Below are 15,094 nucleotides of genomic sequence, written 5' to 3'. Positions count from 1 at the left end.
CGTGGAGTATAATCCCCATAAAATCGGGAATTTTAAGTGTAGGATGTGGGTTTAAATTGTGATTCAATTTCCGTGCTCCACACTACTCACATTGCCAACTTTCCTCAACGTCAAACCCGAACAATCAAAATCAATTGCAAGTCTTCTGTGAGGTATGATAACTTCTTTTGATTAACCTACTTTAAAATTTTCATTAATTAATACATGTTTTCCCTTCTACAGATTAATGGCTATTAACAATATTACATTCATTGAAGATCTTGACAAACAGAAGGATGATTTCACTGTGAAGGTCCGAATTGCTAGACTGTGGAAGCAATCGGTGTTTAAAAATCCGTACGAAATATATTCCATTGAAATGATATTTATGGATGAACAGGTAAATTCCTATGTCTTCTTCAAGCTTTAGTATTATCAGCATGATAAGGAATCATTTTATAAAGTGTCTAAGATTTTCACATTATCACTACTCATTGATTTTTCATTTTTATGTTATTAGAGCACACTAAAATACAAGCAATTGTACTACAAAAATGGGTTCCTAAGTTCAGTAACTTACTTCAGGAAGGGACTGCAGTTTTCATTAAGAATCCTACAATTGCTCGACATGCAACGAAATACAAGTTAATCAACAATACAAACAAGTTAAATTTGTATTACAAGACTTCTGTGTCAGATTGCCGGGAATCTAAGGGTTGCATTTTTGGTTTTTCTTTGTGAAATTCGCAAATCTTATATACAAAGTATCGCAGAACATACAGCTGTTAGTGAGTCAATTAGATCCTTCTACATTGATTGTATTGTTTAAATAAATTATATATTGTACTCTCATTCAAGTTACATGTTGTTATGTTAACTTTTTGATGATTACAAAGATGTAATTGATGAAGTTATTTCTTGTGAGACAGCGGTGACTCTTCCAGATAAAATCTGGAATCAGAAGAGAAGTTGTGTGACAGAAGGTTTGGGAGAGAAGTTGATAGGAAGCGGCTTTTTGAAAGTTGGTCTAATGCCGATGAGGAAATAAAAGGAACGGTTCTAAAAACATTCAAGAGTTCTAAAGTTGAAAAGTAGTATTCTTGCTTCTGATGAACAATTACATTGAATCTCGTATTTAATTTGGCATTGTGTTGGTGGTTAAGATTTAGTTTGGACAATGAGTTTTGCATTTGTGCTTATTTTATGATACACGTTTTCGTTATTATTTGTGTTGGATTTGATATTAAACTCACTTGCATTATATAGTTTTGTAATACTTGATTTTCATGTTCATGAAAATTATATTTACTTGTAAGTATTTAACTACTTTTGGACGAAGAGGTTCTGGGAAGATGAATAACAAGTTGTACATGACCAGATGGCCTTTAATCCGAATCTTTGTTGGCCTTCATTGATGTATTACACGGCCTCTGTATACTGCATGTAGATATTGACACTCGATATACAGAGCTCTGACTTATGTAGGATTGTTGTTCACACTACTTCGAAGATTAGAAGCCTTCTATGCAGAGTCGCAAATCTGCTCCAAACTCAGATATACAGAGGTTCCGTGTTGAACATATAGAGCCTGTATACAGGTCTGCAATGAGTATGGAAGCAAGTTCAGCTGCGCTATGTGGTATATGCAGATGGTCTGTGTAGTTCTGTATGAAGCACGTAATCAGGATCAGAGGTTCTGCGTACTACGAGGAGAAACAGAGCTCTTACTTAAGAGTTAAGTGTATTATGTACAAAGGCGTCTTCTACGTCAATCATCATAGAGATCATCTTACATGAAGAAGAGATACCACCCCTTGAGCAAGAGAAAGAGCCACAAGTATTCTAATATCAATCCGTAATCTGTTGGAATTTCGAGAACTTCTTAGATTGTTCATGAAGCTTGAAAGCATCTAGACCTTCTTGTCTTACATTTATTTTTTAACTTTGAAGCATTGTACTTTCATTTCAATCGTACTGTACTTTCTGAATAGTTAATGTAAAACAGAGGTTATTTTTAACCTCTGCCTTCAATTAGAATTATGTGTTTTATTCCCATAACAACCTGCCTTCTTTTTAACCTCTGTTGCAATATCGAGAACTTCTTATGTTTTCCTTCTTTTTCCTAATTTAAGAAAAAGTATCGGTTAAAAAAGCGTTACAAATCCCTCAACTTCAGAAGTAATATTCGTGGTTCTGGTGTACAACTATGTTGTTGTTCGTTATTCGTATAGTTTTTGTCATTGTGTTTTTGTTCGTACAATGATCTGTTAATTGTTCAATATATTATGCTATAGGGTTTCATTGTTATTTGTTTTGGATTTAATATTAAACTTATTTGCATGACCAACACAGAGGCCCTGCAGTTAAGTTTTGAGAAAGAGCTCTGTCTCTTCATGTGCTACATTGACCCTTCCCTTCTTCATATACAGAGTACATATTTTGCTTTAAATTTGAATACAGAAGTCGAAGGGTTTGTTTATAGAGTGACATGTGGAAGTGTAGAGTAATTATTGGACGCATTAAGCGTGTCAATTTAAAACTGTCGTGTTTTAAGAAAATGTTTACCTACCATTACGATGTAAGTCAATAGTTGGTCGTATCATATTCGAAGACATGGTTGACTACCGTCTTAGATGCATTTCAAAGGAAGGAATGTTTTGTAAGTCTTGAACGTCAGGAGTTACTGACTAACCCTGAATTTAAGTTCAGAATCTTATGGCTGAATGTAACTGAACGTTTAACTCTGCCCATTCATATTCAGACTTAGTATATCTGAACCACAAATTTCCGCTATGATTACAAATTTTCCCTCAAACGATACTTCCATATCTATATAGACCTTTTACACTATCTTTTTTTATGTGAAAGTCAATATTTGTAAATTAACCATTACGAAAGCCATGAAGTTCTTAAACTCCATATCAAAATGTTCAATTTTGGAATGTACAGAGTGAATTTTTTGCTCCTGCACTTATACCCACCATCTAAAAGTTTTTCTTCGAACCAGACTTCAATGTCTGTATAAATCTCATCAAGTACCCTTCGTCATGTGAATGTCAATATTTCAAAATTAGTCCTTAAGAAAATCACAAAAATTGTTAAAGTCCATATTAAAATGTTCGTGACCTATCACATACATAGGTACTTGCGCATGTCTGAATTTATAACTGACGCCATAAATTTGGTACACCACGTTCATACTTAAACGTGGATAGATTACACAACTGAAGTCATAAATCTGGTACAGCATGTTCATATTGGAACGTGGACAGATTACACAACTTCAAAATTTTCATAAACTCATAGACTCAAAAGTTTCAGTTATCGTCAGTTATAATCACCCTAAAATCTGAAAATTTTAATCGTGGGATGTGTGTTTAAATTGAGATTCAATTTTCGAACTCCTCACTACTCAAATAGGCAACTTTTCTCAAAGTCAAACAAGAACAATCAAAACCAATTGTTTTTCTTCTGTAAGGTATGATAGCTTCTTTTGATTAACTTACTTCAAAATTTTAATTAACTAATACATGGTTTCCCTTCTACAGGTTAATGGCTGGAAACAATATACAGAAGGATAATTCCACTGTCAAGGTTCGAATTGTTAGATTGTGGAAGAAATCGATCTTTAAAAACCCGGATGAAATATACTCCATTGAAATGATATTAATGGATGAACAGGTAAATTCTTATATCTTTTTGAAGCTTTAGTATTGAAAGCATGATATTGAATTATTTTATAAACAGTCTAAGATCTTCACATCATCAGTACTCACTATTTTTTTCATTTTTATGTTCTTAGGGCACCAAAATACAAGCAAATGTCTTGCAAAAATGGATTCCTAAGTTCACGAACTTACTTCAGGAAGGCGCTGCAGTTTTTATTAAGAATCCTACAATTGCTCGATATGCAACGAAGTACAAGCTAATTGATAATACAAACAAGTTAAATTTGTATTACAAGACTTCTGTTTCGAATTGACGGGAATTTAAAGGTTCCATTTTTGGTCTCTCGTTTGTCAAATTTGCAAACATTGAATCGAAAAGTATCCCAGAACATACAGCAGTTGGTGAGTGAATTAAATCCTTTTACATTGACTGTATTGTTTAAATAAATTATATATTGTACTGTTATTGAAGTTAAATGTTGTTACATTAACTTTTTCATCATTACATAGATGTAATTGGGGTAGTTATTGCTTGTGAGACAATGGTGACTCTTCCAGATAACAATCCAGAATCAGAAGAGAAGTTGTGTGATAGTAAGCTTGGGAGAGGGGTTGATAGGAAGCGGCTTTTCGGAAGTTGGTTTGATGACGATCAGGAAGAAAAAGGAAAGCTAAAGAAACATTAAAGATCTTAAAGTTGAAAACTAATATTTTTGATTTTGATGAACAATTACATTGAAACTCGTATTTGATTTTGGGTTGGTGGTTGAATTTTAGTTTGGACAATGATTTTTGCATTGGTACTTATGTTATGATACACTGTTTCGTTATTATTTGTGTTGGATTTCATATTAAACTCATTTGCATTAAATAATTTTGTAATGTTTGATTTTCATGTTCATGAAAGTTATTTTTGCTTGTAAGTATTTAACTATTTTCGGATGAAGAGGTTTTGGGCAGTTGAATAACAGGTTGTACATGATAAGATGGACTATACTTTGATATCCTTATAGGCCTTCATTGATTTATTACACGGCCTCTATATACTCCATGCAGATATTTGGATCCACTATACAGAGCTCTGAATTATGTAGGGTTGTTCTTCACACTACTTCGAATATTAGAGGCCTTCTATGCAGAGTCGCAAAGTTGTAGGAAACTTACCTACACAGAGGTTCCGCGTTGAACATGCAGAGCCTCTATACAGGTCTTCACTGAGTATGGAAGCAACTTCAGGTGGATGCTTGGTATATGCAGATGGTCTGCGTAGTTTTGTATGAAGCACGGAATCAGGATCAAAGGTTCTGCATCGCACGAGGAGATACAAAGCTCCTACTTAAGAGCTAAGTGTATTATGTATAAAGGCGTCTTCTATGTCAATTATCGTAGAGATCATCTTACATGAAGCAGAGATACCACCCCTTGAGCAAGAGAAGGAGGCAAAAGTATTCTAAGTTCAATTCGTAATCTGTTGGAGTTTCGAGAACTTCTTAGGATGTTCATCAAGCATGAAAATATCTAGACCTTCTTATGTTACATTTATTTTTTAACTTTGAAGCATTGTACTATCGCTTCAATCGTACTGTACTTTCTGAATAGTTAATGCAAAACAGATGTTATTTTTAACATCTGCCTTCAATTAGACTTATGTTTTTAATTGCGGTAAGAACCTGCCTTCTTTTTAACCTCTGTTGCAGTATCGAGAACTTCTTATGTTTTCCTTCTTTTTCCTAATTTAACAAAAAGGATAGGTTACAAAAACGTTAAAAATTTCTCAACTTCAGAAGTAATATTCATGAATCTAGTGTACAACTACATTGTTGTTCATTATTCGTATAGTTTTTGTCATTGGATCTTGGTTCGTACAATGATCTGTTAATTCGTTAATGTAGTATGTTGTCCTCTTCCATTATTATTTGTTTTGGATTTAATATTAAACTTATTTGCATGACCAACACAGAGGCTCTGCACTTAAGTGTTAAGAAAGAGCTATGTCTCTTCATGTGCTACGTTGAGCCTACCCTTCTTCATATAGGGAGTACATATTTTGTTTTAAATTTGAATACTGAAATCGAAAAATTTGTTTATAGAATGACACGTCGAAGTGTGGAGTAATTATTGGACGCATTAAGCGTGTCAATTTAAAACTGTCGTATTTTAAGAAAATGTTTAATTACTATTACGATGTAAGTTAATGGTTGGTCCTACTATATTCGAACACATGGTTGGCTACCATCTTAGATGCATTTTAGAGGAAGTAATGTGTTGTAAGTCTTGAACGCCAAGAGTTGTTGACTAACTCTAAATTTCATTTTAGAATATTAAGCCTAAATGTGCCCAAACGTTGAACTCTGACCCTTGCATATTCAAACTTACTACATCTAAGCTACAAAGACCCAGTAGGATAACAAATTTTCCCCCAACCGATACTTCCATATCTATATACACCTTATACACTATCTTTTGTTATGTGATAGTCAATATTTATAAATTAACCCTTACAAAAGACATGAAGTTGTTAAACTCCATATCAAAATGATCAACTCTTGAATGTGCAGCGTGAATTTCTTGTCCCGCACTTATACCCACCATCTTAAATATGGAATCCACTTCATATTTAGAAATCTATATTGACAACAGACGGCATGAGAAGACTTCCTCAGCCTACAGATTTGCACGTACAAAGAATTGGTCCAAATTTTTAATCCTTATTAAAAAGTCTGTGTTTAGCTAAAAGTTTTTCTTCAGACCACACTTCAATGTCTGTATAAATCTTATCAAGTACCCTTCGTCATGTAAATGTCAATATTTGAAAATTAGTCGTTAAGAAAGTGAGTAAAATTGTTAAAGTTCATATTAAAATGTTCGTGACCTATTACACACATAGTTACTTGCGCACGTCTGAATTTATAAATGACGCCATAAGTCTGGTACACCACGTTCATACTTGAACGTGGATAGATTACACAACTGAAGCCGTAAATCTGGTACAGCACGTTCATACTGGAACGTGGATAGACTACACAACTTCAGAATTTTCATAAACTCATAAATTCAAAATTTCAGTTATGATCACCATAAAATCTGGAAATTTCAATTGTGGGATGTGTGCTTAAATTAAGATTCAATTTCCGAACTTCTCACTACTCAAATTGCCAACTTTTCCCAAAGACAAACAAGAACAATCAAAAGGAATTTCATTTCTTCTATAAGGTATAATAGCTTCTTTTGATTAACTTACTTCAATATTTTAATTAATTAATACTTGGTTTCTCTTCTATAGATTAATGGTTGGAAACAATATTGCATTCATTGACGATCTTGACATACAAAAGGATGATTTCACTGTCAAGGTTCGAATTGTTAGATTGTGGAAGCAACCGGTGTTTAAAAACCCGGATGAAATATACTCCATTGAAATGATATTAATGGATGAACAGGTAAATTCTTATATCTTTTGGAAGCTTTAGTATTGAAAGCATGATATTGAATTATTTTCTAAACTGTCTAAGATCTTCACATCATCACTACTCATTGATTTTTCATTTTTATGTTCTTAGGCACCAAAATACAAACAAATGTCCTGTGAAAATGGGTTCCTAAGTTCAGAAACTTACTTCAAGAAGGGGCTGCAGCTTTTATTAAGAATCCTACAATTGCTCGATATGCAATGAAGTACAAGTTAATCGACAATACAAACAAGTTAAATTTGTATTACAAGACTTCTGTTTCGAATTGCCGGGATTTTAAGGGTTCCATTTTTGGTTTTTCATTTGTCAAATTTGAAAAAATTAAATCCAAAAGTATCCCAGAACATACAGTAGTTAGTGAATAAATTAAATCATTTTACATTGATTGTATTGTTTAAATAAATTATATACTTTACACTTATTGAAGTTAGATGTTGTCATGTTAACTTTTTTATCATTACATAGATGTAATTGGGGAGGTTATTGCTTGTGAGACAATGGTGACTCTTCTAGATAGCAATGGAAAAGCCAAAAGAAGAATGCAACTTAAGATGCAGGATTTGGGGTAAGTATTTCACTTTAATTTACTACAATGATCTTCAGAAATTATATAATTCTTTTCTTACAATTTATGTAGGGGAGTTAAAATACAAGTTACATTGTGGGATGCCTTCGCTGAGGAATTGAATAATTGTGTTTCTACAAACAAGGACAAGGGGATTGTTGTTCTTGTTATTCAATTCGCAATGGTCAAAACTTACAGAGGTTAGTCTTATTCATTACATGTATAGTTCTTTCAAGGAATGTTGTGTTAACTTGTTTCATTTGATTGTTTCAGAAAAACCATTTCTTTCTAACTCATTCAATGGTACGAGGTTGTTCATCAATTCGGACATTGATGAAATTAAGGATTTTAAGAAAAGGTCAGCAATTTTTATTTATTATTTATTTCTGTTATATTTCTGTTATATATCTTATATTTCGCTCATATCAATTGTTGTGTACTAATACTCTGATTCAATAGTTTGAATCAGAAAAGTGGCGAATCAAAATTGTCACAACAGATTTCAATGCTCTCTGGAATGTCTTATTCATATCATGAAGATTTTCTAGACAGAACCAATAGAGCAAACATTGTTGAAATCAGTGAGATTGTTGAGGTACTGATTCTTTTAGATTGTGTCTTTACATTGAGTAAATGGATTTTAGTGTAACATAGTGTACTTTATACAGGCGAAATCACTAATTGTATTAGGAACRGTGAAAGCATTTAGAAAAGATGTCCCTTGGTTTTACATGGGTTGCACGAGGTGTAACCGCAAGGTTCGACCCACTTACATTATTAGTGACAAGGATGATGACTCTGGTATGAAAGGAGAGAGGGACAGTTTTGATTGTATGATTGATAGATGCAGAGGTAACCAGACAGAAGTGTTGCTAAAGTAAGTAACAATTACATAACTGTGCTTCTCATTAACTACTGCACACTCACATTAATACTCACTTAATAATCATATAGGTTCAGAATTTCTTTGAGAGTTCAAGATGATACTGGAATTGTATCATTGACATTATTTGATCGAGAAGCTAATAAGGTTTTGAACCAAACGGCAACAGAGTTGTATGAGAAAGTTAAAAAGGTATGGTTAGAGSTCTTATCCTTTTTGAACTGTTACTTTTTAGGACTCCAAATACCTATTAATGTAAAAATTGTTTGTTTTCTTTGTTAGAGTGGTGATGTAGACATGTTTTTAGATGAGTTGGATGTTTTGCTTGATCGGAGGTTTGCAATAAAAATTGATATAACTGATTACAATATTAAGAACAGATGTTTCATTTATGGCATTTCAAAGCTAACAGATGATGATGCCATTTTGAATGATTTGGAGATGAGATGCGCTTCTCAACAGGTGTTGATTTTAGTTTGCAAAAAATATTATCCAATTTAGTCTAAAATCTTTGTTACTCTATTATTTTAGCATTTACTCTGCAGCCTGCTGAATCTGAATCAGTAAATCTGCATTCAACATATTTCAGTTCCCAAGATAAGTTAAAGGTACTATAATTACCATGTTGTAATTTGTAAAGACAACTACAAGCAACTAATTTTTCAAATGCCACAACTAATTATTGTTTTATTTCAAGGATGTTGTTTCATATACTGGTGAGAATGCAACACCATCCGATGCTGATAAAAGCACTACAGACAATCCGGATTCAGAAGAAAAGTTGTGTGAGAAAAGTCTTAGCAAAAGAGTTGAAAGGAAGCGGCTTTTTGAAAGTTTGTATGATGCCGATCAGGAAGGAAAAGGATCGGCTATATAAACATTAAAGATCCCTAAGGTTGAGAAGTAATATTCTTCTTTTTGATGAACAATTACATTGATACTCCCATTTGGTATTGTGTTGGTGGATGAATTTTTTCTTGGACAATTATTTCTGCATTGGTGCAGATGTTATGATACATGTTTTCATTATTATTTGTGTTAGATTTGATATTAAACTCATTTGCAGTACATACTTCTGTAATGTTTGATTTTCATGTTCATGAAAATTATATCTGCTTGTAAGTATTTAACTACTTTTGGACAAGGAGGTTCTTGGCAGTTGAAAAGCAGCTCTGTAATGAGTATGGAAGCAACTTCAGGTGCGTTGCATGGTACATGCAGATCGTCTGTGCAGTTCTATATGAAGAAGGGAATTAGGATCAGAGGTTCTGCATAGCACGAGGACAGACAGAGCTCTTACTTAAGAGGTAAGTGTATCATGTACAAAGGCCATTTTCTATGTGAATTATAGTAGAGACCATCTTACATGAAGCAGAGATACCACCCCTGGAGCAAGAGAAGAAGGCAGAATTGTTCTAAGGTCAATCCGTAATCTATTGGAGTTTGAGAACTTCTTAGGAGGTTCATGAGGCTTGAAAACATCTAGATCTTCTTGTCTTAGCATTTATTTAGCTTTCAAGAATTGTACTTTCATTTCAATCGTATTGTACTTTCTGAATAGTTAATGTAAAACATAGATCATTTTTAACCTCTGCCTTCAATTAGACTTATGTTTTTAATTCAAGTATGAGTTTTCTTTCTTTTTAACTTCTGTTGGAGTATCGAGAACTTCTTATGTTTTTCTTCCTTTTTCCTAATTTAACAAAAAGGAGCGGCTACAAGAACGTTAACAATTCCTCCACTTCAGAAGCAATATTCATGGTTATGGTGTATAAGTACATTGTCTCTCGTATTCGTTATTGTTTTGGTGATTGGATTTTACTTTGTACAATGATCTGTTAATTGGTGAATGTAACTTCCTATAAGCTTTCATTATTTTTTGTTTTGGATTTAATGTTAAACTTATTTGCATGAGTAACACTAATGTGCTACATTTAAGCTTGCCCTTTTTCATACAGACAACAACAGAGGTTCTGCACGTGCTACGTTGTCAATCTAACATTGGCTTCGTACTGCATGCAGAGCTTACAGAGGCTTTGCACTTAAGTGTTCAGAAACAGGTATGTCTCTTCATGCATTGCATTGAGCCTCGACTTCTTACTCTAACGTGGACTTCAAACTTTTAACTGTGGACCATCTGAGTCTTAATTCATAAAATTTATTCACCGTTGTGTCTGTCAAACCTGACTTCGTTCTTTATACAGACTTTAACAGAGGTTCTGCTTGTGCTAGGAACCCTGCTTCCCTGATTCAGACAGAGCTACACAGAGGCTCTGCACGTAAGTGTTGAGAAAGAGCTCACTCTCTTCATGCACTACGTTGAGGCCCCGCCGCTTACTCTGAATGAGGACTTCCGAATTGCAACTCTGCATGGTTCGAGTCTAAACTCTGAAAATTTCTTGCCCCTTGTGTCTGTCAAGCCTTACTCCGTTCTTCATACAGACCTTCATAGAGGTTCTGCAACTGGTACGCGGTCAGTCTGAGCAAGGCTCTGTGGTTCATACAGAGCTACATAGAGGCTCTATACTTAAGTGTTGACAAAGAGCTTTGTCTATTCATGTTGTACGTTGAGGCTTCCCTTCTTCATATAGACCTTCACAGAGGTCTTGCACGTGATACGCGGTCACTCTAACCCTACCTCCGTGCTTCATACAGAGCTACACAGAGGCTCTGCACTTAAGTGTTGAGAAAGAGTTCTGTGTCTTCATGTCCTACCTTCAGGTGTCAGGTCGTACTCTGGAAGTGTATGTCAGACTTGCAACTCTACACCGTACCCGGTTTACACTCTGGGAAGTTTGTTCACCTTTGAGGTTGTCAACCCTAACTACGTTCTTCATATAGATTTTGAGAGAGGGCCTGCACGTGCTACGCCGTCAATATCTCACTGTACTTCATACTGAACCATACAGACACTATGCAGTTAAGTGCTGAGAAAGAGGTCTTTCGCTTCAAGTGCTACTTTGATGTTTCCCTTCTTCATGAAGACCTTTACAGAAGTTATGCACATACTATGTCGTCACTCTAACACTGCCTTCGTGCTTCATACAGAGCTACACAGAGGCTCTACATTTAAATGTTGAGAAAGAGCTCCGTCTGTTCATGTTCTACGTTGAAATTCCCCTTCTTGATATAGACCACGACAGAGGTTCTGCAGGTGCTACGTCAGTGTAACACTACCTCCGTGCTTCATACAGAGCTACACAAAGGCTCTGCACTTAAGATTTGAAAAAGAGCTCCGTCTCTTCATGTCCTACCTTGAGTCTATGCTTCTGAATCTGAAGTGTACTTCAACATTGTAAGTCTGTACCGTTTTGGGCTTAAAGTGTGTAAAGTTTTTAACCCTTTTGTCTGTCAAGTGTGACTCCATTCTTCAAACAGACCTTCAAATAGGTTATGCACATGCTATGCCGTCACGTATTTCGGTGATCACAAAAACTTCTAAACACATACTTATTTCACAATTAAATGTAAGAGTTGGAAGGTAACTCTGACTTGTTTTCTTACAAACTTATACAATAACTTTCAAATGTGGTTTGATAGACGTACAATGTGCATTAATGTTTAAACCTTGCAGTATAGCTCCAAAATAGTACTAAACATACTTCAGATTTTCGATTTAAATTGTAAATAGTAATTCTTGAGTGTCAATGTGCAGAGTTCCCTGAAACCAGTTCTCAAATGTTACTTTCAGGTGATAATGTTATAACTTAATAGTTAAAAGTCTGAATGCCATACTTGAACATTAGACTACATCCTTTGCATAACATGGTAAAGACATAAGTTGTTTTAAGTGATAATGTTATAACTTAATTTAAATATATAACTTATATTACATTTAGGTTTTCCTCCTAATTGAAGTATGTTATTTGAACATTTATATAACACAATCACTAATTGCAAGTGGAAACAAGATTCACCAAAACACTGTTTCTACGCAAAAGCTTATGAAGAATTGAATGCTGCGAGGTTTTGAACATGTATATAACTCTTTTACATTTTTATACATAAAGACAAAGTCATATGTAAAATCTCTTCCAAAATAAAATGAATATATTTAAAGTCATATTAACAAATTATATAGCCATTTCCTTCACTTTCTAAAGTCCTCTGAAATCAAAGCTACTGAAAAGTATACTAAAAAGGAAATTTGTACACAGTGAAAATATGAATGACATATACACATTAAACATTGTATCTACACATACTAACTCTTCCAGTAATACCTTGGTAGCTATCTGGTTTTTACAAGAGGATTTGAAAGGAATGAAGCATGGTCCGATGCAATCACCTTTCTTTTCATAATCATAAAAAGCAAAGTGATTGTATCAAACCAAGCAATATCTCTCACAAACCACTACTTATTTTCTTCTTTGAAGAGATCATTCATTCATCTTCTTCTTCCTTTAAGCCCTAATATTGTTTCATCTAATTTTAATCTGCAAATAGGCACAAAATAAAGGAGACTCGGGTGTAGTGTAGAAATTTATTGGAAACCGTAAAGGACATATATTATTAAATATATACAGATATTTTTAAAAGTGATGGTTGAAATGACCTCCCAAAGTTTTAAATAAATTTATACTCTTTTCAAATCCGGTAATTGTTGAAATAAAATATTCCATCTACTATCCTTTCCACCATTTTCGACTCTTAAACTTCTCTTTTCCTTTTTCATTGCAAACCAGATATTCATGGAGGGTTGCTTCATGTTAACTTTGATTAAACAAACGGAGCACAAAAGGCGTATAACAAAAAAGGTTCCAACAATGTCAGAGAAGTTTTCTGACCAAGAAGAGTTACCATTCCCAAAACTTATAAGAATATCAATGATCGATCCCTATGCAACTGATTCTTCAGAAGATGAAGATGACCACATTTTTGAACGGTGGCGTGTAAAGAAGTTTGTTAATGAAATTAACATACAACCGTCAAGCAAAGCTAGAACGATGCCTCTCAATGGCAATATGACGACAACCAGAAACAACCCATGTGCTGGAGATTCGAAACAGAAAGCTATGAAGAATAAGAAAAGTTCAGAGGATAATGTTAGGAAGTTTCGAGGAGTATGGAAAAGACGTTGGGGTAGATGGGCAGCGGAGATTATGGATCCGGCTACACGCCAGCGGTTGTGGTTGGGAACATATGATACGCTGGAGGAAGCTGCCATGGTATCTGATAATGTTGTCATCAAACTCCATGGTGTTGGTGCTATTACTAATTTTGTTTTGCCAACGGTTTTAGAAAACCCACCGCCGACGAATGTTACATCAATGTCCGACCATCATCCCAACCGAAAGTCACTCAAGCTTCCACTTGTGGATGCACCACCTTTGGATTATCAATCTTTTGATTCAATACAACTTGATGATGAAGTTGCATCCTTTAACATGCATCATGATTTCGGGTCTATAAACCCAAAACAATTTGGTGATTTTGGTATAACCCCTATAGCTCCTGACTTCATTTCTGAGACTGGATGTGGATCTCCCTCAACTTTAAAAATAGATAACTACTTCGAAGATATTTCAGATAGTACTTTAGATCTATGGTTTTCCTAAAATGGCTGGAACTTATTTTAGTTGGTTGTTGGAGTTGTTTGAGTATTATTGTATTATTTTCTTAGTATCGTATTAATGCATATGTTTGATTAACATTTAGTCGTTTCCATGATTAGTTTTATTTTGTTTTTCAAACAGTTGTAAATGATTTTTTTTACAAAATATATATAGGTCACAAAAAGAGTTGACCCATATACAGAGCTTAAGTCTAATGGGATTTATTCGCGTATTCACGTAAGTGTCATAAATGCTGAAGAGAAATCTGAATTGTAATTGTGGAATATGAGTTCAGATTTGTGATGAGATGTTTTTGCGATGTACCTTCTAGCTCTGCCATACAACTCTGACTCTATCCATGGGATCATAGGTCCAGACTTTCGTGTACATGAGGCAAAAGTCTAGAAATAAATGATTTCAGATTTAGTGATACATAGACATATCAGAGATGTTTCCTCTGTCTGGAACATCAATTATGGGAAGAGAATTCTAAATTTCCATTTGAGAGAAGAAGTTAAGATTTGTTCTCAGATTCCTAAGGCATGCTACCTTGTAAGGCTGGCATACAATTATTCACGTAGACAAAGACATACTCGTCCAGACTTGTATGTCCAGACTTACAATCCTAAATACAATGGACCGAGACTTAATTAGCTATAGAACATATCAAAGTCGTTTTTAGAAGTCTCAAACATCAATTAAGCTACGAAAAAAGGAGAATAAACGTGTAAAGGGAGAAATGCCACTTAAGTAGACCCATTTGAGCCGTAAGTGAACCTGTGTGTGTGGAGTGAAGCACTGCATACAACACTCAAATGTTTTTAGGCCTTCTCATTAGCTCTGACTCCACAATCTGGTACATAACTTTGAAAAACGAACGTGCAAACAAAAACTGACAAGCAGTTTATTAATTTACGTTGTATTTAGACCATTAATTCACGGTTGCCATAACCGCCTCATCTGGGTAATTGTTT

At 34.4% G+C, this 15,094-nt stretch overlaps 2 protein-coding genes across 2 annotated transcripts; both read left to right on the top strand.

The window, feature by feature from the left end:
• The first annotated feature begins 226 nt into the window (after positions 1-226).
• Positions 227-9,442, top strand: LOC112505698 (replication protein A 70 kDa DNA-binding subunit A-like). The gene is made up of 16 exons (XM_025109630.1): positions 227-379; positions 500-550; positions 1,510-1,631; positions 3,528-3,660; positions 3,782-3,897; positions 6,931-7,087; positions 7,208-7,232; positions 7,583-7,682; positions 7,755-7,882; positions 7,956-8,040; positions 8,142-8,277; positions 8,351-8,559; positions 8,637-8,757; positions 8,848-9,027; positions 9,111-9,173; positions 9,263-9,442. Exons 1-16 carry the CDS (start codon positions 227-229, stop codon positions 9,440-9,442), a joined length of 1,959 nt encoding a protein of 652 aa, XP_024965398.1.
• Positions 9,443-13,331: 3,889 nt separating this feature from the next.
• Positions 13,332-14,123, top strand: LOC112505692 (ethylene-responsive transcription factor CRF3-like). Its single transcript, XM_025109615.1, has one exon. The coding sequence runs from the start codon at positions 13,332-13,334 to the stop codon at positions 14,121-14,123; it is 792 nt and encodes a 263-aa protein (XP_024965383.1).
• The last annotated feature ends 971 nt before the right edge of the window (positions 14,124-15,094 follow it).

The sequence above is a fragment of the Cynara cardunculus genome (genome assembly GCF_001531365.2).
Source record: "Cynara cardunculus var. scolymus isolate 2C chromosome LG 1, CcrdV1, whole genome shotgun sequence".
Classification (NCBI taxonomy): domain Eukaryota; kingdom Viridiplantae; phylum Streptophyta; class Magnoliopsida; order Asterales; family Asteraceae; genus Cynara; species Cynara cardunculus.
This window is presented reverse-complemented; position numbering and strand designations above follow the sequence as displayed.